Genomic DNA, 26,047 nt, shown 5'->3' on the forward strand with positions numbered 1-26,047 from the left:
TCTTGGCAGGTATGTCGTCTGGTTGTTCTCCGGGCCCACGTATCTGAAAGAGAAACACATTTAATATAATAATATTAGTAAAATAATTAATATGGTTTTAAATATAAACCATGTTATGGTTTTATCTATCTTTATCCTTGGGGCAGGCAGGGCACACTGTTGTGCATGTTTTGGTCATTTCCCTTCATAATCACACATTTTATTAATTAATTAAGAAAAATTAATTGTTTCAATCTAATCTAATCTAATCTGTTGATGACAAAGCTGGGAACCGCTGATCTGTTTTATCCACCGTTTGTTATTGTGGTGAATTATTTCGTCCAGCAGATGGCGCCATTTCACCCAATCGGGCGCGTCTCCCCCGCTGCCCACCGCCACCCCCCACAGAGAAGAATGGGCAGGGTCCCTCGCGCCGGGGCCATGCTAATCTTCTCTGTATCGTTCCAATTTTAGTATATGTGATACCGTAGTAACACAACAGAGAGGACTCTGTGAGCCGTATTTACCTACCCCGGGTATGAGACCCTAGAGTCACATGGCTGCCTCACCGGAGGGCAGAAATGGGCTCTTATGGGAGAAAAACAACTCAAAAACAACTCAAAAACAAGTACTACAACTTCATTACACAGCTATATACATTAAACAACACATCCATTTACCAATGTGACAAGATCTGGTTCTGATCCGTCACATTTAGCCTCAGCTTGGGAGAGAGAGCGGGCTCTCACTCGTGAGTGGGGGGCTGCAGAGACAAAGACGGGCTGATGTGGCGTCCCCCTCCCCCCACAGTGACCCGAGGACGGCGGGTACCAGTAAACCATGAATAAAACCTGCTCAGGGACTGAGAACTCCACTACAACATAAACCAGAAGGCTAATCTGGATTCCTCCGGGCCTGGAGATACTCGTGTCCTGCTCGGATCACAAACCCGGCTGTTTGTTGCACTGCAGAACACATCTGGATCTGGATTGAACATGAAGACCCTCTGGGGTTCTTTAGTTCTGCTTAGAGCCTCTGTATTTAAATGAAGTGCATGTGAGTGATAGCGTTGCTGAAGACCCTAACCCTAACCCTAACCCTAAAAAGCTTGATCTTTTGTGTTAAACTGAAATAAAAAGGAAGACGTTATTTGCTGTTGATGTAATGTCACTCGCCTGCCACTTGATGGCGCCACCTGACCGCTCTCCTGCAGCTGCCGCCGGAGCCCGGCGCCTGGAAGGGAGAGGAATCCACTTCATAGGTTTGAATCCAAATGAATGGGTACACTCACATCTAGTTTGGATGTTTTTCTCAGCTGTGACAATGAAGAGGGGATTTAAGAAAAGGTTCGTTATTCAGGATGCAGTTTACAAACATGTTCAAGAAGTTTACTGTCATCTACAGCAGCAACACAAAGTTGTATTGAGCAATTAAGAACTTGTGACAAGGAATGCATTTAATAATAATATTAACACTCAAAGCAAGTAAAAACAAGGAGCTAGAAGCATAAACAACGAGAAAAAAATAACTAAAATCCGTATAAATAAGGGCATTTAAAAAGGTAAACAAAAATATTTACAAAGTTGCAGGAATGTATTGACCAATTTGCTGAATGTACAGTGGATATGAAAATGTGCAAAAGTAATATGAGCAGGATTCCCCTCAGACTCACGTCCTGCCTCTCCGACCGTAGGCTCTGCGTCGATTTAACGCAGTTAAAGCATTATTTATTCAACAGGAAGAGATCACTTAAAACTGACATGTGTAGGTGTCTTTCTTGGTGTCTGGCTCAGACAGATGGGGCTGGAGACCCCCACTCATAGAAAAACAAGAACTCCTCCTTTTGGGGGATAAAACACTGTAGTGCTGAGTGTGCGTTTCTCTCCTACCTCTGTGGTTTCAAATAGGAAAATAGTGTGCATGATATAATAAAGTTTGATTTGTCCCTTGATGGTTTTCTCTGTTTTTTCTTATGGTGCCCCAGATTAAAGAACTTCAGGTCTTTCACCATCATCACCACCTGTAGTCTGTCTGTGAGCAAGTCCAGTATCCAGTAACGGGTGGGTGTTGGTACTCATGGGTCGGCCGGTTTGGCTGTTAGCTTCAACAGCCTGATGAAGGCGGGACTGTAATCCAGGAACAGAGCCCGTGCGTCGGTGTTCTTACTGTCCAGGTGTTGGAAGGTGAAGTGAAGTGCTGCAGCCATTGCGTCGTCCACTGATCTGTTGGTGCGGTGGGCCAACTTGTAGGGGTCCACTGTGTCAGGAGCCATGGAGTTGATGTGCGTTGAAAAAGTTTCTCTGTGCTGTTGGTCTCTGGAGGAGGTTTAATGAAAATGTCTGTCAACAGTTCCAGTGCTTGTAATAAGGTGGATTTTATGTCCAAAGCTGTCACTGTTTTTGACAACTTACTGCCACAAGGAATCTCAGAGAGAATCGGAGAGAGTTGGAGATTCCTTTTGAGTGTTTGAGCTCAGAAACTTGTAGTTCCTCAAAACCTTGCGCAACAAGCCTGGCTTTTGGTACCAGTCCATTTTCCATCTCTTTCAGAGTGCACACCCAACAAGTAGAAATGCAGATGTCCTTTGTCCTCAACTTCCTCAAACACATGGTTTTGTATCCAGCTTTTAATTCCACTGGTGTTGGCTTCATCAAATGATACATCCTTAGTCACAAATACATCCTTACATGTATCAGAGCTGGAGGCCTGAGCCTGGACTTGAAAATCCTGCAACTGCAACAGATCACCTGCTGCACTGTTACCCGCCACCTCAGCTGGCTCAAGCAGCTCCAGGTTATACCAGTTCATATATTTTCCTGTGGCTTTGCCAGCACATCCCAATACCATTGCTGTCTGTGAACCGTTTGCTGTTTGAGGTGGCCCTCGGTGCTGCTGTTGCTTGTGATGGGGGCCCGAGGGTGGGGTGTCCGGGTTGCAGCCCTCTTTGGTCCTCCCGGGTCTCTGGTTGGCAGTGGTGTAGCGTTAGCGATTAACATATATAAATATATACATTTATGATCTTAGCCTTCTTTGGAAGATTTTTTTGTTCTTTTTCTTTTTTTTTTCTTGAGTTAAATACAATATGACTAGACTCTCAAGAGGGCTGGGGAAGGAAACACACACACACACACACACATACATGTGCACACAAAAACCCTTTTATTACTAAATTAAAATGCATAAATACATATATTTATATGTGGCTTTTAGGTTTTGCCAAACTTGGTATTAACCATTACAGTAATATATATGCATATAAAGGGGGAATATAGGGTTAGGGGGAAGACCTTCCTGTTTAGAAAAACTTTTCATTCAATTCAGCTTTAGTTATATAGCATCTATTACAATTAGGGCTGTTCGATTTTGCCCAAAAATAAAATCTCGATTTTTTTTCTCTCAAAATCCGATTTTCGATTACGATTACGATTATTTTGTGAATTCACAAAAGGCAAAGAAATTATTTCAAATATGCTGTTTATTTATTGAATATTTGCCCCATTGGGCTTTAAGTGCAAACTTTGCTCTTATTAAACCAAAAATGAATGAATAAAGTGCAAAACTCTGTAAAATAAGTTGAAAAAAAGTTTTAAAAAATATAATAAAATATAAAGTTTTATCTCTGGAAAAAAAAATCAGCAAATCAGCACTTGCAAACATACAGTAAGTTATATTTCCAATTAAATAAAACAAGACATTTTCTAATTAAACTAAACTGGGTCTTTGCATGCTAAATAATAATGCAACCCATGAAGGAGGTAGAGGTGTGTAATGTCAGTCATTACATTTGCTGTTCACATTTGCAAGTTTTTTGCAAGGAACACGAGCCGGTCTACCGCATCTGGCTTGAGGGATGCCCGGTGGCATGTTACAACGCCCCCTCCTACACTAAAGAGCCTCTCCCATGGGGCACTTGTTGCAGGTATTGAGAGGTATTCCCATCAATCATTAATATGGTATCAATCATTAATATGTGTGCAGACAAGGTAAAAAAAAATTAAAATTAAAAAAAATTAAAAAAAATATCGATTTTACGATTTTCACGTTTTAACATCGTTCTAATTACATAATCGCGATTACGATTTAAAATCGATTAATCGAACAGCCCTAATTACAATACAAGTTGTCTCTAGGTGCTTTCCAGAGACCCAGAACATGACCCCGAGCATCTTGTAGTCTCAGTTTTACTTGTGTTTAGACTCCGCTCTGATTTATGTCTGGATTGTATGTCTCATTTTACAGCTTGAATGCCCTGATTTCTTCCATCAATCCTTCAAATCTATTCCTAGCTCAGCTCAGGCTGTACAAACACTGGCTTCATCTGGATTTAAAGCACACAGATTGCAACCACCCCTCTGCCTGACTGCAGCTCTCTGCTCAGGTCCCACCTGGATGCTGCCAGCAACAAATTGTTGCATAGCAACCGCCCGCTCTTCGCTTACACTGTTTTCTCCAGGAAAGAGCTTGGGAACCTCAAATGATTTCATTATGTGGGTAGAGTCGCCCACACGGGCCAGTGTCAACCAACTGCCACGAGGGCTCTTGTTCTTTTACTTTCTCTGTCCATCTTCCTTCTAAAGCGGAGGAGGTGGAAGTGCATCCACACAAACACGCCTACACACTCACACAAATGCTGACACACACACCGAAGCTGTATAAGACGTAAACATGGGGACAAACAGCTCAAATAATGCATTCTGATGCATGAACAACACGTAACTACATACAGTATATTCTGTGTTGTGTTGCATCCATGTTTCAGCTCTCTGTAATAATTATTTAATGTTCCAAGACTGCTGTGTGAGTACTTAAGGAAATATATTTCCCTCCCCCTATGCATGCTAGGGGCTCCTTCAGTTTAAAGCAGTGCATAGGGCTCATTTCTGAAGGGGTTGGTTAGCAAATATAGATCCGGGAACGAACAGCCGCTGTAGTGGATGCTTCTTCTCTCCAGCTGATTTGACACACTCACAAAAAAAAATAAAGCTAAAATGTCATAGATCATAAGCATTAAAAAAAAGCTGTCTGCTTTCCAGCAAAACCTTTGCTCCCCTTCAGGTTTGGTCCTAATTCTATTATTTTATTATTCAAATGATTGATTTAGAGAAGCATTGTGAGAGTCTGTGTGACATCATGGAACGCATTAATGGAAACGCATTAATGGATAATCAGTAAACCACGCTGTGGTCATCAAAGTAAACTTTTGTTTTCCTTAATCTATCAGGGAGAAGATCAGGACCACGAGGGGGGCGAGGGGTTGCAGTCGAGGAGGGCTGACTTTCATTCAGAATATTGACTTTTCTTTTGCCAGTAAGTATATATATATATATATATATATATATATATATATATATGTATATATATATATATATATATATATATATATATATATATATATATATATATATATATATATATATATATATATATATATATATATATATATATATAACAACCATAGAAATACTTCAATCTTTTACTAGTTTGCACCATTTTCAGTTCTTTTGTGTTTTGTTTACAATAACCCCTGGTGTTGTATGTTTGCATTCCATGTTCATTTTATTTGTCCATTTGTCTATTGTGTTATACATTGTAAATTACGTGCTTTAAATTTATTTTTTATTTTTTTTATTTTTTTTATTTAACCTTTGTTTAATCAGGAAGTCCCATTGAGATTAATTTATTAAATAAAGTTTATTAAAAAAAAGAAGAAAAAAAACCCTTCACCCCATTCAAACCTATAGATCCATGATTCAAACCTGATTCAAACATGTGAACAGATGGCGACGCTGTCATCACCTACAGCCCGTGTGAGTGCAGTTAATGAAACGCCTTTGCTTCCCAGGACGTTGGAGAATTATGTCCCTTTTGACTCTCCATAGTAGTGCTTGTACCGGTCGGTCGCACGTGTTGTTGGAAAACAGGAAGACGGGAGTCTCTCTGCAGGTAGGTGTGTGTTTGTGCCTTCAACTTTAGCACTTTTAAAGGCGAGCGCGTCGTTTCCAGCTGTAGTAGACGGACCTCCAGCAGCTCACCTGCACGTTTCACTGAAACTGAAACGTTGTTTCACCAGATGATGACAGCAGCAGCTAGCTGTCAAGCCTGAATTATGCTTCTGCGTTAAATCGACGCAGAGCCACCGGCGAGGTTACGCGGCGACGTGCACCATACGCCGTAGGTTCTGCGTTGGTGTGACGCGGAACCATAAATCAATTAGCGCTCACAGGTCAACACTTCTGACAGCAGCGCATTTGTAAACATGATGCACATGGGAGAAGTTAGAGATGTGATGGGAGATGAAGGACGTTGGTCAACAAAGGTTGTTCTTATGTAGGATTAAAACCAAGAGTGTGTTACTTGATCTTCAAATGACTTTATTTGTCCAACTAAATGCTTTATTAAACCCAGAGTGCGTGTGAACTTATTTATTTTATTTTATTTGGATCCCCATTAGCTGATGTAGTTTACATCAACTACTCTTCCTGGGGTCAGATCAATGAAACAATAAAAATAATATGATAAAAAAATAAAAATACAGTTCAGAAATGCACTAACAAACATCACAAAGATTTAAATAGACAACGTACAGTCTATAAAAGTACCGGCCATTAGCAAATCAGCAAATTTAGCAAATCATTTAGCAAGCAAATGGCAGCAAAGCATAGTCTTAACATCCATTCAGATATAGTGATTGTGACATGTCATTTTGTGGGGGATCATCACACATATACAGTGTCAAAAAACACACACTCAGATACAGCAAGACACACCGTAAATAAATAATTTATGGTTACACTCCCTTTTGTGAGCTATGTGTTTCTTTACCTGTTTTTTTGAAACTGACCTTGCTCTGGGTTTTAGAAATGTAACCCGGAAGAGAATTCCATTCATGTAGAGTTTTTGAGTACACAAGCAATTTAAAACAGATTATTGAAACATGTAAAAATCATTATAGTGTTCTCTGAAGGGCCAAAATTGTCCTTGGATGTGAAACTGCCACTGAATATTGCAATTAAATATTATATTTATGTGGAATAAGTTACCAACATTGTGTAATTATGCAGTTTAAACTGTCGTGGTGAACATTTTCTAACACAATTGTTGATCTCTCAAGGAAAACTGAAGCAGAAGTTCAGGCTCTCCTGGTCGCCATCAAGCCAGTCACTTCATTCAAACCTCGTATCATTTCTGTCGAAAGTAAAGCGGCTGACTGTCTGTGAAACATGAATCTGCAGGAGTACCTTGTAGCTAATCAGCTGCCTCTAGTTTTTTATCCATTTACGATTTCAAAGGTTTATTTTGCCAAGTTTCCGGCTTATGCACCGTACCCCCGATACAGTCGTTAAAAGACCACAGCTGATCTGCAGAAATATCACATCTCCAAATGTATGTCAAGATGGCAGTAGGCTGATGTATAACTCTGAGATACACTCGTATGAAACTATACTGCTATTTAAAGCTCTTGTGAACAGCAATGACTTCAAGATATCCGATTGGGGGTGAGGGTGTTGCATTAATTTCATTTGTCTTTGATAAATGGTTATCATGGAGGTGCCTTTTTTAATTAATTTATTAGGTGAGTCATTCAGAAAGACGGGCAGGGGTTTCAGGTAGATTGTTCAGGGTCGGGAGAGGTTCCCGTCTGGCAGGTTCACCCTGCACTCCAGCTGGTGGAAACGCGCCTTAAATGACCCTCAGTTGAAGGCATTGATATTGGTCAGAGGGGATTGTGTTGTGCTTGGGGCCTACTGCTACTCTCCAGTCAGCTGTCTCGGTCCAGCGTTTAATGGCATAAATCCATTTCTCACCTGTCTGGAATCTTTACGACTCAAATAAAAATCCCTATCTGTTCCCCTTTTTTTTAAAATGTTATATTCTTGCATCCCGGTGCACAACAGCTACCGGGCATCGTTTGTACCATTTAACGGCGTAGAGACATCCTTCAAACAGGGTCACAGGGGTCTGCTGGAGCTCTTCCCAGCTCATTACAGGCAGGGGTAAACCTGGGACAGGTTGCCAGTCCATCACAGGGCCACATAGACAAACAACCATACACACTGACTGAGCACATGTGTTTGGAAAGTGGCGGAAATCCATACAAGCACGGGCAGAACCTGCAAACTCCACACAGAAAAACTTGGGCCCGAGTGGTGCGAAGGCCCTATTGTATCTGTAGGAATTTTTCTTGTTTTTGTTTTTCTCATTCTCGTTTTTCTTCCGACGAAATGAGGGTCTTTTTGCCCCCCTAAAAACGTGCCCCAAAAGTCACCAAATTTTGCACACAAGCCAGGCCTGGCGAAAAATTTGATATTTAATAGTTTACATTAATGGGCTTGGCCTAATGGCTCAACAGCGCCCCCTAGAAAACTTTGTGCCTCAAGCCCCACAATACAGTTTGATGTACATGCACGAAAATCGGTACACACCTGTATCATGTCGCAACTTAAAGAAAAGTCTCTTGGCGCCATGGACGAAACCGAACAGGAAGTCGGCCATTTTGAATTAATCGTGTAATTTTGGGGAAATTTATGACACTTCTTCGGCCGTTAATACGGCCCGAACCGTAACGTGCACCCAGGTGTGTTATACATCAAAATGTGCGTCTCCATCTTGCGAGCATTACTTTTCTCAGTCAAAAGCGTAACCGTGGCGACGATAGACGCCAAAAAGCGCGCCCTCCCCTTAATCTGATTGGTCCATATTTGATAGTTCCTACTTTCTGCCATAACTTTTGAATGGTTTGACATGAAGAGTCATGGGTGGTGTCATCGGACTCGGTTTTGAGTCCTTGAACACAATGGGTGCGAATTAGCCCCGCCCCTTCTTCTGATTGGTCAATATTTGATTGTCCTTATTTTCTGTCGTAACTTTTGAATGGTTTGATATAGAGAGTCGTGGGTGGTTTCATCCGCTAAATGTCCAGGTCTGAAGAATCTACATGTAAGTCATACAAGCTTCCACTGCAGCCTGAACGTGCACAAGGGTGCGAGGGCCCGTTCATCGCTGCTTGCAGCTTTAATTAGATTTTATATCCAAATAAGGCCTTACCACCACCACTCGCTAGCAATCATCCTCCCTCATTACGCGTTTTTACATTAGACCCCATTTATTTAATTCAGTTCAATTCAACTTTATCTTTATAGTGTCTATAAAAATACAAACAATGATGAAGAACTCGTGCTTAATGTGTGCTGGGTGGTGTAAACGCTAGCGTGTTATTCCTCCCCGGTGCCTGAAGTTGAGTTGAGGGGAGGGAAGATGACTGGAAGCGTTATGGAGCGTTAACTACACTACATGACGACCGGCTGTCTGTCTGGTTGACCTCGCCGGGTTCACCAGCATCAGAAGACCTGGCTGATGCAGCCACTTTGCCCAAATATGACCCGCAGTCTCCTTCTGCCACACCTGTTGTTGAGTTTGTGGACCGCAAATAACTTATTTCTGAGGCTCTTCAGTTTGTTAGTGACCCGAGTTTCTTTCTTGCAAAGCCGTGGTCTGTCGTCTTAGTAACCAGCTGCAGACTACGGTTCTGTTATGTGCTGATTTATGATTTTACTACTCTGGGATGGGGAAACTTGCAGACATCCTTGTGTTGTCGTCATCAAATCCCACCCATGACCCGTCACCAGTACTGGAGTTGAGGGGGGATGAGGGGGGATGAGGGGGGGATGGCATCCCCCCTGAAATAAAAACGGTCCAAATCATCCCCCCTGTAAAACTGCCATCCCCCCTTTCCATCCCTTATGTCATTTCATCAATGAATGTGGTTTTACTGCTATTTCAACATTTAGAGTCATCACCAGAAAAATAACACCAGAAAAATAACTTATTTGACAATTTTCACCTGTTTCAAGTAAATTTTCACTTGAAATAAGTAGGAAAATCTGCCAGTGGGACTAGATTTATCTTCTTATTACAAGCAAAAAAAATCTTGTTCCACTGGCAGATTTTTCTACTTATTTCAAGTGAAAATCTACTTGAAACAGGTGAAAATTGTTGTTTTTTCCAGTGATGAGTCTTGTTTTAAATGTAATGAGATTTTTTTTACTAAAATGAGACATATTAACTAGAAATAAGATAAATATTCTTGTTAAGATTTTGAGTTTTTGCAGTGATCCATTTTACTTATCCTGTGAAGGACAGAGTCATATTGATAAGTTCAGAAAAGTGTTTTTATTGTTGTGTTTTGATGTATTTGATGTAAGCCCAGTGGATATTTAAAGCTTACAGAAGGCTGCATTTAACTGCTGCTATGTCATTCCTGCAGTATTTCTGCAGGTGTTTTGGTCACTGCTATTATTTGTAATATATTATATTATTTGTAATCGGCACAAATTATCTGTCCCTATATGATAAAATCCACCACCCCCCCTGATTCTTTTTTTTACAACTCGAGTACTGCCCGTCACCCCACGTCGGCTCTCCTTACATCAGGCCTGACCCATGACTTGGTGTACCTGTGTACCTGGTCAGCCTGAAGATCGGCAGATTTCGGTCCCCGGGTGGTCAGTTGGTGCATCTCTAACGGTTTGGTCATTATTCACCTGTCAGAAACTTCACTGAAACTTCACTGAATTGTTGATTGTATGAATTGTCTAATGCACAAAAAAAGAATCGTTTGCGGGTGTTTTTGCTGCATTAGGATGTGGGACAGTTGGCTAAAACTGTGAGAAACTCATTCATCCCTTTAACCGTAACTTTGATGTGGGACCTGCTGTGTCAGCTAGGTTATTTAAAAGTGCCAACAGGAAGTCAGAGGAAACAAGGTCGTTTTAATGGGAGTGCTGTGGGGCTCTGAGGTATCGATGTAGAAACAACCCCACTGTAAAAGTCAGTGGAGACCTTGAAGCTCCTCTGATAATCCACTTTCTGTCTGTGAGAGGAATTATGCAGCAGGCTGTATGGAAGTGCAGCAGCACTTTGGTCATGTCAGGATGCCTTATTATTATGGGAAGACAGATTTTCTGCAGTACTGCTGGAGTTTCTTCCCTCCAGCTTGTGGTCAGTGACTGATGTCTTACAATAAGTTGAAGACGCAAATCACTGCAGTTAAAGATTTAACATAGACTGAACTGAGTTGTTCATCTGAAGCAGTGTTTGTCAGTGTGGATGGTACTAGGGCTGGGCGATATGGACCAAAAGTCATATCTCGATATTTTCTAGCTAAATGGCGATACTCGATATATATCTCGATATTTTTTCTGTGCCTTAATTGGGGTTTCCCCCAAAGCATTATAGCATAGCATCTCTGTTAGCTTCATTTTTTTTCTGAGGCAAACCCTTAAAAAAACAGTCAGTTTTAATACAAAGCCTCGTGCCAAATGTCACACAGGTACATTTATTAACAGAGGTCTGCACAATATCAAAATGTATAAAACAAATGAAATAAAAATAAACTGCCTGCATATATAGAATAAAAATGCTTCTTGAATAAAATAAAACAAATATCCCTTTCCTGCATAACAATTACATTAAAATACTGTGCAATTAATACAATGTAGACAGTAACAGGCAGACTTTTCCACTGAGGTTGCCAGTTGTGCAAATAACAAAACATTTTTGCAAATCTCAAATAAAACATTCAAGTCAATTTGTCACAAAATAAGCTATATCAAAATCATAAAAAAAAAAAAATGTAAAAAAAAAAAATATATATATTTTTTTATTTTTTTTTAAATCGATATAAACGATATTGTCTCGTACCATATCGTGTTTGAAAATATATCGATATATATTAAAATCTCGATATATCGCCCAGCCCTAGATGGTACATTTGCATTGAAGTGTGTGTCTTATAATGTTGAACACTGGTAATTACTTCATTTTCTGATGTTCATGAACCAACCATAGGTTCGAAGCTTTGCATGTGGCCTCACTAACGTGTCCAGGAAGTATTATAATTAGCTCACTGTTTGAGTTAATATGCCACCAGACTGCAACAAAGAAATGTGTGGTCCTAAAGTCTCATAGCAACATCCTTTTAAAACCTTGGCACAGGCAGCTGTCGTCGTATACTCCGTCTCTGAATTCCTTCTTGTCATTATGTCCTGCAGAGGGCATTATTTGTCCTTGCATGGGTTTAGTAGAAGTGTATCATAACCAGAGCTGTCATGCACAAATGTATTTCAGCCACTGTAGCTTATCATATGTGATACTGGGGGAAAAGTGATGCTGCTAGTCTCTGTCTGCATTTCTAACTGATGTTTTAAAAGTGCTGCTGTTCATTGAGACACGCATGTCTCCTACTCAGCTGGATGCAGAAAAAAAGTTACATTTGATGGCTAAAAAGACAACTTTGCAACCTTGTGTTAACATGGAGTCTGTCATAAAAATCTGGTTTCAGTCTCAAAAAAGATTCAGTTGTGTTGTATTACCAAGTCCTCCAATTAATAAAATATTCTCAAATTAACAATATATAAAACATGTGTTTTAAAACAACTGACTGGTCGCAGATCTGCAGCTATAAAAACACCAATGACATTAGTTATTGCTTTAGCTCGATCTGAATTACTGGTAAAAGCCTGTTTAGATGCCAAAGGTAGCTGCGTTTACACGGTGCTGGTGTCTCCTGGCAGCAGCGATATTCACATTTATGTGCCGTTTCTTATGCGTTATGAGCTTTGACGCGTTGCCAGAAACATGCCCGGCTGCTGGTGAACAATGTCAGCACACTGCTCTCGTCTCATTTACTTGGATTTTTAGATTTACATTTAGATTTATTTATTTGCACAGTTAAAAATTACACAAATAAAAGTAACAACTTTACAAATTAAAGTGCAGGAAGAGGCGAAAACGCAAAGAGCTTATCAGGGGCCTCCACCTATAGTTAACATAAAATTTAATATCATACTTATAAAAACAAAATATACAAATGAGCAATTAGAAATCTATAGATGATGGAAATAAATGAAAATTACAAAGAATTTACACAAAAGAAAAATGATCGGATATATGAATAACGATAAAGAGTACAATTTAATAATTAAGAAACAAACGACTAAATAACAAACCAAATAAACACAAACAAAAATAATTTCAAGGAGATTACACAAGAGGATAAAATGTGTCAGTACATCCATTACTTATGCCAGAGCAGTTCCATTTACAAAACAAAAGTTAAGTGGTGTTTCAGACATCCTTTAAAACCTTGTACAGAGAAGCATTTTTTTGCTAAATGGGAATATGTATTCCATAGTTTGACCCCCCTGTACCGTATTGCATATTTACCCCTGGTTGTTACACATTCTGGAGGATGCAGATCTAACATAAGTCTGGAGAGTTTGTAGTGAAATAGTCTTTGAGGTGAGCAGGAATGCTTTCCTCTAAGACCTTATAAATAAAAACACATGTCTGATAAATATTTATGTTATAAATGTTGAGAATATAAAGTTTCTGAAACAAAGGACTTGTCTTTGTCCATTGTTGCTTTTCACCTTTCACCGGGAAACCGAAGTGTTCCCAAACAGGAGACCTTAAAGATAAGGCAGGGTCTTCAAGTTCCCGCTTCTTGTTTGCATCAACCATGATGGCTGCTAGCGGATAAAAAAAACTCATGTGGGAGTCCGATACTGACTACAAACTTCCAGTCCTCGGATTTGAAGTATGCTCTGCTTGCAAAACATCCTGTTAACTAGCTACTGTTAAACATTGTATTTGGATCGGTTCACGTCTGCACCGTACCGACGGCCCCGTACCGAAACGGCGTGTACCATTACAACCCTAGTAAATACAACTCTCCCATTGGCACTGAGCTTTATTCACTTTTATTACACACTAAGATTTGTTCAGTCTCTCGCTTTGCCCTTCTCTCATTTTCTCCTCCATCTTTACTTCTTTTTTCGAAGTCACCTCTGTCATGATGTCTGCTATATCTCCGTGAGCTAGTTTCATTATTATGAATGCGTAACACAGGGGCTATAATGATATAATGTTGTTGCTAGCGTCAACGGGTGGGGGAGTCCAAAGCGACTTTGCCATGTTTTTGCACAGAAGGCCGTAAGAGCGAGATTACATTTTCTAAAAGTAAGCAAATACTCATTTGTGTGATATTTTTCCATGAAAGCAGGTATTGTGTGCTGCGTTAAGTGGTGACTCAGCGACCATAGAGTTTGTTTCGCTGCCAGATTCTCAACATCCCGGGCTTTAGCGTGTATTAACACATTTTGCACCAACACGTATCCCAGGCTCCCTGTTACTCTTCTTGCGACATCGGCCTGCTCTGTCTTCAGAGGTCAATATAGTTTATCTTCACATTGTGAATATATTTGGTGATTGTTTAATTCTTTGCATATTATAGTAGTGATTTTGATGATTTCGTTGTTTTATTTCTTGTTCAGTTCTCTTATGGCTCAGCAGACGACGGCTGGACGGCGCTACCTGCGTGCGTTTGTTAGTGGATTTTTCGTCGCCGTTCCCGTCACAGTTACCGTCCTTGATCGATTGGCTTATGTGGCGCGAGTGGAAGGAGCGTCAATGCAGGTAAGACCGAATCCAATTATCAAGGAGGAGACCTTGTAGTTACTGGAATCAACCTTCAAATAACACTTTTGAGTTTGGCTGGAAAGGATACAGCAGTTGTAGGTATGTCATTTTACAGACGTCAGGATACGAGGGGTCAGAGCCCCCAAACAGCATGTTGGAATTAAGCACAAAGACAAACTTGAAAGCTTATTCTGAACAGCCGTGGCGTTTTTTATCATCTTTTCCCAAAACATTTCCCAACCCCACTTTTATGGAACGCTGTCTCATTCAAAATTAAATAAATACTTAAATTATGCAATATTCAATTAAATAAATTAATACAAAAGGAATTAATAAAAGATTTAGATTTTTTTTAAATGACAACTTTTATTTCATGACAAATTATTTAATATTGGGATATTTATTTATTTCATGACACTTGTATTTTGTAATGCCACGTTTACGTATTACATTTCATAACACTTATTTTATTTCATGGGTCTTTTACATTTCATGTTCTTATATTCAAATGAAGGGATGTGGTTTCATATGTAGGTTTGGCCAATCACACTAAATATAGCGGCAACGTTATACAGGACTATCTCAGAAAATTAGAATATTGTGATTTTCTGTAATGCAATTACAAAAACAAAAATGTCATCCATTCTGGATTCATTACAAATCAACTGAAATATTGCAAGCCTTTTATTATTTTAATATTGCTGATCATGGCTTACAGCTTAAGAAAACTCAAATATCCTATCTAAAAATTTTAATATTCTGGGAATCTTAATCTTAAACTGTAAGCCATAATCAGCAATATTAAAATAATAAAAGGCTTGCGATATTTCAGTTGATTTGTAATGAATCCAGAATGTATGACATTTTTTTTTTAAATTGCATTACAGAAAATAAAGAACTTTATCACAATATTCAAATTTTCTGAGACAGTCCTGTATTTAACGATGTCGATGTTAGTTTCCGATTCGTGAGGATAAACAACCACTCCACCGCATTTTAGATCATTCATTCATTTAGATCATAAATCCAAAGTTTGTGTTTGAAAACTTAAAAGTTTTCTTTGCAAATCTAAAAGTTTTGCAAACATCTTTTCTGGATTTCCTGGGCGGGACCTACAGTATACTGGAAACATGTAAGACGAGTGTTTATTGGCCACTGATGGTTCGACGATGGTCATGTCAGAGTTCATGGACGGCAGGAGCATATTTCGTACAAACTTAGATTCGCAAGCAAAACGTTAACATTTCAACCAAAAACTTTGGATTTATATTTCAATTAAATGTTTTTTTTTATTTACATTTTTTTTAAATTAATTATAGTTCGTATAGTTTCCCTCTCAATCTGATTTTTCATAGAAATTTCATTTTCATGTTCTTTTATTGAAATTAAGGGGCATGGTTTTATATGTGGGTGTGGCTAGTCGTGAACTTCAGCGGATCATCATGAGGGACAGGAAGGAAACAGGATAGCCGGAAGAAATGAGAAAACCGATTTAAAAACATCAATGAAGAGGGGGAAAAAACATAGCAAAATTCAGGGCGGACCTGGACTTTCACTAGATGTTTGAGATCAGAATACTGTAAAATATCTGAGACCAAAAGCAGCTCAGACATATTGAGAGAGGCGACCACCCACCTTGATGGGATAGGAAAAAGCCTCTTCAAGTTCATATACTGTATGTTAAAAAGAACCTATAATGTGTTTATACAAAGTCAGTGATACTGGGAACATGGGTTCTGTTCCTCTGGGAAAATAAAAGAATATTATTTCTTTTTATCACTAACTACACTGCCTAAACCGGGTTTAGTCAGAGACTTCAATCCACGGCTCGGTCAAAAGTGAACGTGGTTGCAGTGCTACAAGAAGAACAGGCTTGCAGTCTAAGTGTTTTTGACTGTGTTTTTTATGTACAGCCATCCCTGAACCCAGAAGGGGAATCGGAGTGTGACGTCGTCTTGCTAAACCGTTGGAGTGTGAGGAACTTTCAAGTCCAGCGAGGTGACATCGTCTCCATTGTGTGAGTAAATGTCACAAATAACACCTGTGAATGGAAACTATTGTGTATTAGTCCATTCAGAATAAAAATTCACCCTTTTAACTTGACATCCATCCATCTTCCAAACCTGCTTCATCCCAGTCACAGGGGAGTGGTTATTATGGGGTGGGATCTGGACTCATACACATTAGCGATGCATGATTTCAGGCTCTAGACCAGGGGTCGGCAACCCAAAATGTTGAAAGAACCGTATTGGACCAAAAACACAAAAAACAAATATGTCTGGAGCCGCAAAAAAAGAAAAGTCTTGTATAAGCCTTAGAATGAAGGCAACACATGCTGCATGTATCTATATTAGTAATAACTGGAGGAAGATTTTTTTTTTCATTATGCACTTCGAGAAAAAAGTTGAAATGTCGAGAAAAAAGTCAAAATGTCTGAAAAAAGTCGAAATGTTGAGAAAAAAGTCTAAATTTTGAGAAAAAAGTCAAAATGTCGAGAAAAAAGTCTAAATGTTGAGAAAAAAGTCTAAATTTTGAGAAAAAGTCGAAATGTCGAGAAAAAAGTCGAAATGTTGAGAAAAAGTCGAAATGTTGAGAAAAAAGTCGAAATGTCGAGGAAAAAGTTGAAATGTCGAGATTAATGTTGAAGTACAATCTTGAGAAAAAAGTCTAAATGTTGAGAAAAAAGTCTAAATTTTGAGAAAAAAGTCAAAATGTCGAGGAAAAAAGTCAAAATGTTGAGAAAAAAGTCAAAATGTCGAGAAAAAAGTTGAAATGTTGAGAGAAAAAAGTTGAAATGTCGAGAAAAAAGTCGAAATGTCGGGAAAAAAGTCGAAATGTCGGGATTAAAAAAGAAAGGAAAAAGGAAGGAAGGAAGAAAAAAGGAAAAAAAGAAGAAAAAAAGAAGGAAAAAAAGGAAAAAAAAGGTAAAACATTGTTGAAAAAGCTCCAGGAGCCATTAGGGCGGCGCTAAAGAGCCGCATGCGGCTTTAGAGCCACAGGTTGCCGAGCCCTGATCTAGGAGGAAGAAAACTCATGAAAGCACCATCACAGAACTCTCTGCTAAGCTCTTAAGCAAGAATCGTCTTGTTGTGAAACAATGATCCTGACCACTGCCCTCAAAAATACAAGAATACAAAATACGTAACAAAATGAGCGTGAGCTTGGTGTGATACCGTTCCTGAACCCAGAAGACGGATCGGACTGATCCAAACTAATGTTTTTGTCTCAAATGTCAGCTGCTTTGTAGGTTTATTTCTCTGGGAACAAATGGATACATCTTTCTGATATTTCATTACAATTAGATGAGTAATGGATATAAGTGATGTCATTTTACCATCCAAACTTCGTCATGTGATGTAACAGGCATTATTTGAGGACTTAAAACCTGGCGGCGAAACAGCCAGGATGAAGCTCAGAGACTCATTCTGAAACACATTCATGCTTCTTTTTTTTTTTAACATTTATTTGGCTTCTAAATTCTTCTCAGTTGATTTCAAACATTTTCCATTTCATGATCACACTTTGTGTCTTCAGCAATTAATCTCAAACAGCCAGATGTTCCATTATTCCAGCACTGCTGCAAGCATGGTGTTCATCACACGGTGAAGTTTCATTACCCCTATTGTCCTCGTTGCCTTGTGAGTTAATACATGGTCGAAAAGGTACAGCATGTACGGAAAAAGAAGCACGTTATGAAGAGATAAATTAGGAAGCAATTTACAGAGCTCTTGGTTAAGACGCTGTGTGGAACTCAGTCAGGGTTAAGACACTAAATAACTGCAGAATTTAACTTTCTGTGTTTCAGTGTAAAACAAGTGCCTAAACGATGGAGGTAGATTTGTGTGTAAATGCACAGAGAGTGATCTACAATATGTGTTGAGTTGCACAAATTAACACGTGTTTTGCTATCCACAAATAAAAATGTCCTACTTGTACCATGTATGTTGAGATTTACAAATATATACGTGTATTTATAAATGCATAATTTTACATTTGTAAAACAAATAGCTATTTGTAAAACTGAAAATTCTGTTTATGAAGTGTGATCCGACATTTGTGAATCACCAATCACACGTTCTTATTTCTGAGACATTCGTTCCGCATATCCACAAACAAATAGCTCAGGATTCGTGGAACACCGTACAGTAGATGGCGCTGCTGTTCATGAATCTATCTGTAGCTGTATTTATGTGATCACATTTATGGATGTGGTGGTGTTTGTTGTTAATTTGTAGTTTTAAAGGTATTGTGACATTATTTTTAAAATGCTTTTAACACTATTAAAAGTCTTGGCCAACATCCCTCAAATGTGTCTAAAAGGTTTTAACAAGAAAAACTTCACTCTAGTACTCCATTCCTGGCTTTTTATTACAGTGTTTTTTTGCGCCGTGAAAAACGCTTCCTTTTCCCCCTTTCCTGTCAATCATTGCTCCACTCCTCCTCCAAACCTCCTCCAACCAACTGCTACAAACTTCTGCCGGCGTCTCCACACACACACGCGCGCACACCGAACCACAAACACCCACACACACAGCCCAGACAGGGCGACTACAGCCCGGGGATGAAGTCCGTGCGCACACCGAACCGGACTTCTAACAGCGGCGTCGGAGAGTTAAGCCGGGAGCGACAGGCGAAGCATGCACAGAAAAGCAGTCCACCGCAAACAATCATAAAAATAAAGGCATGCAAGCAGCAGTGTCTCCTTATCTTAAGTCCAGTCAGTGGCCGCGGGTCTTCTTAGCAGTTTTCCTCCGGTGATCAGAACAAAAGAGGCTCTAAACAGCTCCGTGTTAAGCCTGATTTATGGTTCCGCGTTAAATCGACGCAGAGCCTACGCCGAAGGGTTCAGCGTACGGTGCGCGTCGCCGCGTAACCCTACGCCGTAGGCTCTACGTCGGTGTAACGCGGAACCATAAATCAGCCTTTATGGTGCGCTGGAGAGGAGCGGAGGCAGGGAGCTGGGTGGAGGGGGCGGTGATTTAGCGGGCCGTTACGTAACGATCCGCCATCAAACCACATGCGCCGTTTTTGCACAGTTATGCGGAAAATCCCAGAAAGCACACAATACACTGAATGTTAAAAGTTCGTTGTTTTTTGGGTGTAATTGATGTCAAGACACCCAACAAAACACAAAAAATCAAGAAAAATGTGTTTTTCATGTCACAATACCTTTAAGGACCAGATGTTCCCGAGTTTGGTGAAATGTCCCCGGTTAAAGCTGTCTGCGACCTTTTGTACGGATGAAAAATTAAAGTTTCCCATTATTTGTTTTACTTCATTTTTAAATGTAGTTTATGAATCCTAAAAGAGAAACAAATATTTTTCCTCTTCATACTAAACAAAAATGTCCACAATAACTTTATCATCATAAATAAAGCCCGTATAGATTATAATTATGGAGGTGATGAATCTTCTGATGGCAGATATTTGTATTTTTCTGCATATTTTTCTAATATAGGTATATTTCTCTTCAATAATATCATACTTGTTGAAATTATTAAAAATGGCTGAATCTGTGGTAATTTTAATAAAAACAGCTTTTTGTACATTGGGGTGCCTATTTTGAGCAATGTTTAGAGACGGTGAAGCTCTCATTCTTAGAAGAGCTCAGTCAGAGACGTTCTATAAACTCTACAGCCCACTACGGTTTGGTTTCCTGTATCTGTGTCACGTGACTGCCACGCCCCTTTAGGAGACAGGAAGCAGGTCCTGAGTCTATTGAGTCCTATGGGAAAAGTGAACGTGAGCACAGATTATTACCAATTCCTTCACCCCATAGTAACCTAAGTAATTATGGGACCCATTTTTCAAAAGCCACAAACCTTCTGAACATTCTGACACCAAAATGGAAATTTTCAGACCGACAGATTAGGAGAAAAATGAACTTTGTTTGAGACCTGTCTCTGTCTGAGCAACACACTCTCGCGAGATTTGGCTCTCATCGTTTTCCCATCGGATAAAATTAAGTTTAAAACTAAAATAAAACTTGCTTCTTTGCCTAATAATACTGTTATTTTTATTATTTAAGTCTTTTTGGAAGAAAGTTGTACTGTATCTAGTGTTGTATGTTATATGGAGAGGGGCGACCACGCCCACTTAGGAGACAGGAAGTGAGGTCAGAGGGGCGACCACGCCCACTTAGGAGACAGGAAGTGAGGTCAGAGGGGCGACCACGCCCACTTAGGAGACAGGAAGTGAGGTCACAGGGGTGGTCACGCCCACTTAGGAGACAGGAAGTGAGGTCAGAGGGGCGACCACGCCCACTTAGGAGACAGGAAGTGAGGTCAGAGGGGCGACCACGCCCACTTACGAGACAGGAAGTGAGGTCAGAGGGGCGACCACGCCCACTTAGGAGACAGGAAGTGAGGTCAGAGGGGCGACCACGCCCACTTAGGAGACAGGAAGTGAGGTCAGAGGGGTGGCCACGCCCACTTAGGAGACAGGAAGTGAGGTCAGAGGGGCGACCACGCCCACTTAGGAGACAGGAAGTGAGGTCAGAGGGGCGACCACGCCCACTTAGGAGACAGGAAGTGAGGTCAGAGGGGTGGCCACGCCCACTTAGGAGACAGGAAGTGAGGTCAGAGGGGCGACCACGCCCACTTAGGAGACAGGAAGTGAGGTCAGAGGGGTGGCCACGCCCACTTAGGAGATAGGAAGTGAGGTCAGAGGGTCAGCCACGCCCACTTAGGAGACAGGAAGTGAGGTCAGAGGGGTGGCCACGCCCACTTAGGAGACAGGAAGTGAGGTCAGAGGGTCAGCCACGCCCACTTAGGAGACAGGAAGTGTTTACCATTTCATACCATTGGCAGTAACGGTAATGCGCTATCTTTCGTATAGAGGATCTTTGGCTCAGTGCTGCGAGAGACATCCAGGACGGGTCAGACGTCCCGGTGTTTCCCTAACTGTCTGCGTGAACGGACCCATTTCTCTTGTCATGTCACTTGTGCAGCCCACTTTTTTTCTTTTTTAGTTGGTTATGAACATATGCAAGATGGTACAAAAATATACAAAGCTGTCAACTTATCAGGAGTAAAAAAGGATGAGATGCTGTTGTCAAAATACAACATATAACAGGTACAGTTTTGATTTCTAGAATTTAAAATGAATTGTACTACGCCTTCAGTCTGTCAGCTTTTATCTCTCAGGCAGACTCTCAAGTTCATTAATAGCAGCTGGAATGGCCTTTTTAATGTTTAATGTCTCCCTACGTTGCCATTTCGAGTTGTTCCTCGTTTAGTGAAAGCAAAGAAACACGTCGTCTCCATTTCTGCTCCAGTGACTGTGTGAGAGACTGTGTTTATGGACTGTTAATGTGCAAGCACCTCACTAAGTTACACCTGGCCTGACGTCGGCCGGTCTCTCATCCCGGGTTGGCATTTGTGCAACAGAATAAGCTTGGATGACGTTAGCAGGATATGTAAAGCCCGATTTCTCAGATAACTTATGTTTGTTAATTATATTTCTGTCTAAAATTACTTATTTTTTTTAAACGAGTGCAATGAGAGAAGATGCAGAACTGAGTGTAAAAGGTTTGGTGCTGTCAGGATCAGCTGTGTAACTCCGGGTTTGATGTTCTTTCTGCCTCTGTGTGTGTGTGTGTATTTGTGTCTTTAGCCCAGATGGGCGTGAGTTGGACCTCTTCAGGGTAAATCCCGTTGTCTCACCTGAATGCCTCTCGGACCGGATCTGGACGTTTTTTACCTGATAATATTGTCTGTGAGCCTAATTTGACCATCTTGAGTGTTGTTCTGATTCTGCTCTGTAAATGATTGCAGAGTGTGTTTTGTTTCTGTTGTGTGGTTCTGGTCGAGCTCAGTGTCGCATTTGTCCCTGCAGACCATCAGTCCTTCTGGAAAAAACCTATTTGGACAAGGTTAAGTCACATTTATCGGATATACAGTGGGTACGGAAAGTATACAGACTCTGGCTCCTTGGGCAGTTCCTTCCACCTCGTGATTCTCATTTGCTCTGACATGCGCTGTGAGCTGTAAGGTCTTACATAGACAAGTGTGTGCCTTTCCTAATCAAGTCCAATCAGTTTAATTAAACTGATCTGGACTCCAATGAAGGAGCAGAACAATCTCAAGGAGGATCAGAAGAAATGGAGAGCATGTGAGTTAAATATGAGTGTCACAGCAAAGGGTCTCAATAGTTATGATCATGTGACATTTCAGTTTTTCTTTTTTAATACATTTGCAAAGATTTCTACATTTCTGTTTTTTTCTGTCAAGATGGGGTGCTGAGTTTACATTAATGAGAAATAAAATGAACTTATTCGATTTTAGCAAATGGCTGCAATGAAACAAAGAGGGAACAATTTAAAGGGGTCTGAATACTTTCCACTGTATCACAGTTTGTACATGCAGATTATACGTCTTCTACCTGTGCTAGAGTTAGTTTTGGTGTTGATTTAGGGTTCTGGATCTTCATGGCTTCTGGAGGCAATTTCATGAGCATAAACTGCATTTGTACTCTGATGCTGATAACACCCTGCTAAATTATTTATCTCCAACTTTTGAATTCAAGAGTAATCTGAGGTTTGTTTTGGCCTTGAAACTGCCAGAAATGCATTAGCCAAGTGCAGCCTTGAGGTCACTACGGTAGAGAACCTTGAAGAGCCTGGCCTGGATTCTTCATTTGATTCAAATATCTGATAGGCCTCTATGTGTCACGTCTTAACAATAGCAAAATTAGGAGCATTTTGTCCCGTGATACAAAGTAGTAGTAGTAGTAGTCACATTCAAGTAAGGCTACAGAAATTCAGTTTTAACCTGCAGTCCAAGCAATCACCTGGAATTCTTCATTTGATCCCAGATTCAACAGCCAGACTATTGGCATATCTCATTTCTCGTATAGGAGCCTCTCTGCGATGGCTTCTTGAGTTGTTCTTTTGTGTAATGTACAGAAGTCTCAATAGCCTAGCTCCTTTTTATATTAAAGGGGACCTATTATGGCATCTAATACCTATTTTAAACAGGCCTTGAACAGGCTTGTCTTAAAAATAAGCTTTTGATTGTTTTTGCTAAATAAATTAGAAATTCAGCCTCTAAACCATGTCTTTATCTTCCCATTCTCTAACCTCCTTCTCTGTGTGGTTCTGAGTGGGCGGGGCTATGATAATGAGGCTCTGTGCTGATTGGCTGCCTGAATGACACGGTACCGCTATGAAAAAATGGTGGAAGCTCCGGCCGGCAGAGTTATGCCGGGCATACACTGTGCGATTATCGGCTCGTTTTGAGCCGATTTTCCAGTCGTGCGACTTTTTTTTGATCGGGCCCGATTTTGACCCAATCGTTGCTCGTGCCTCGTGCAGTGTACGTGGGGTAACGACGAGAGATTAACACCTCACGACGAGCTCCCGATCACAAATCGTGAGGTCGCAAGAAAATCAAGCATGTTTGAAATCCAGGTCGCTCCTCGTGAAGGAATCGCATAGTTGAAGCAGCTGCGACCCGATTTACCTCATCCTTTCACAGAGAGCATGCGCAATCTCTGATGTCACCTCAAAAACTATTATTTCCACGTACGGTGCGGGTCGCCGCGTACCCTGCGCCGTAGGCTCTGCGTTGGTGTAACGCAGAACCATAAATCAGCCTTCAGTGTGTGCGCTGTCTGCTGTAGGCCGTCAGGTCACCCACCTTTTCGTTTCATCTCGTTCCCACCTCCTGCGTGTAAATTCTTTTCACTTTAAAAAAAAGAGCTATTTATGTTAAGCATAGGATAAAAGTTTGAACTCGGATTTTTGGGAAGTATTTTCAAGATCGTTATTTTAATAGCAGGACTATTTCCAGCGGCGCCTGTGTCGAGGAGCGCTTCGGACGCGTCACGTGATCGCGCTGGACCAATAACAGCGGCCCCTGATGTAAACAAACCTGACGTCATACAATGTTGGCGCAACCTCGTCTTCCCAAATATGTAGAAAAATACAATATAATGAGCCGAAAAGTGCACAAAAATGACTAAAACAGTGTTATATGATGCCACAATGAAGATGAATTATAAACTAAAGTGAAATAATAAAAATCGCCCATAATGTGATTTCGTTTTTATCATTGTGCTGTACTGTTCGGAACAACTCTTTTTTCTCTTCTCATTTTGCTGGGACGCCGGGTTCCTCCGCGAGACACAACTTTTGCGGTATGCGTTCATTGTTATGTCTAAAATTGATGCGCAGTGCCCACCCAATCAGAAACGGTACAGATATTTTGGGATTTTTTAAATATATATATATAAAAAAATAAAATTATAAAAAAATAAAGGATCCCATAACCTTTGATCAGGTGGGCAGGACGCACGTTTGGGTGGACACAGCCCACCCCTGCCCCAAAACCGGCCTCGAGTTCCAGTAACAGAGGTCCGACGTGAGTATTATGATCGTATAGTGTGAGCAGACGGGTCCCTTCCGAGCATCGGCTCGTACAGTGTGAGAACATAAATCGTGGGCTCTAAACTTTTGAACTCCGCGATCTAGTCGTGCAGTGTGAGATGGGGCAGTCTCATACGATTCAAAATATCGCACTGTGTATGCCCGGCTTTACCGTGTCCTAACTGCATGCAATGCGAGCGAGCGCCAGCGACAAAATCAATTCCATTGCTTTATTTTCTATTGGACTGTCCTAACTGGCCGCGCCGTGACGTTTTGAGCTGAACATTTGTCGGACGCCCTGCTTCTATTTTCTTCCTGTCGCTCGCGTTGAAAGCCGGTTGAAAGCGCTGTAGGAAACAGTCATGGATGAGGAACGGCTGATCCAGTTAGTTGAAATGAGAAGTTATCTCTATGATTCCTCCTCATTTCACTACAAAAACCTCAATGACAGAGAGCGTCCGATGTCACGCAGTGCTACGCGATAATCGGACGCTGACATGCAGTTAGGACACGGTTTTATAGTTGTGGGCGTGGTTTGCATTTTGGTTACGTAACGACGGGAGCAGAATCTTATTGGCTCGTAGATCCACATCACACTGGACGGCTCATCCGGGCGGCTGTACAGACTCTGCAGAATTTGGTTGCTTTCCTCCTTCTCTGAGTTGGCAGGCTGAGGGGAGACCACTATATATATGTTAAAGCAAGAAAAAACGTGTTTTAAAAGCCTCTTGTTACCCGTCACGCCAGAAGCTCTAAAGCCTTTAGTTTTCATGCTCCTTACATGTTGAGCCAGCTCCCAGACTTTCTCTGTTGTTTTTCCAGCAAACTGAAAACTTTTCTATTTGAAAGAGCCTTTTTTCCACTCGAAGGTTATTAACTAATCTCTTATTATTTTAATGCACTCGGTTGGGTATTTCCAGTGCGTAAAGTGGCCGGTCCCCTGTCCTTCATCTGAAGCGGCTGTTTGGATCTTCATAATTTTACTGCGTATTTTGTTAGAGAATTGGGAAAACTTTGAATGCAACATTCAAGCATGTTGCATTCTGCTGGTGTCTGTAGCACCTTTCTCATGTTGTTTGTGCTCTGGGATTATCCTCTGGTCTATAATTTACATTTAACTATGTGAAAAAACTCATTTGTGAGCATCTGCATGGTAATGAACCAGCAGAGCACTATCACACAGCTGGACACACACTAACAGCAAAACATCTCCTGAGAGGAGAA

The 26,047-nt window shown here is 40.7% G+C and overlaps 1 protein-coding gene and 1 pseudogene across 2 annotated transcripts in view; one reads left to right on the top strand and one right to left on the bottom strand.

Annotated features, from left to right (window-relative positions):
• Positions 1–405: 405 nt before the first annotated feature.
• LOC133444940 (U6 spliceosomal RNA) lies at positions 406–476 on the bottom strand (annotated as a pseudogene).
• Positions 477–5,864: 5,388 nt separating this feature from the next.
• immp2l (inner mitochondrial membrane peptidase subunit 2) overlaps positions 5,865–26,047 on the top strand; it is a 139,938-nt gene continuing 119,755 nt past the window's right edge. The window contains exons 1-3 of one of the 2 annotated variants that reach the window (XM_061722225.1): positions 5,865–5,922; positions 14,313–14,454; positions 16,371–16,474. In XM_061722225.1, coding sequence (XP_061578209.1) covers positions 14,320–14,454; positions 16,371–16,474 — 239 coding nt within the window. In that variant the 5' untranslated portion in view covers positions 5,865–5,922; positions 14,313–14,319. Of the gene's footprint in view, positions 5,927–14,312; positions 14,455–16,370; positions 16,475–26,047 lie in introns of both variants that reach the window. The other variant, XM_061722227.1, reaches the window with a different exon arrangement.

Source organism: Cololabis saira, chromosome 5, assembly GCF_033807715.1.
Source record: "Cololabis saira isolate AMF1-May2022 chromosome 5, fColSai1.1, whole genome shotgun sequence".
Classification (NCBI taxonomy): domain Eukaryota; kingdom Metazoa; phylum Chordata; class Actinopteri; order Beloniformes; family Belonidae; genus Cololabis; species Cololabis saira.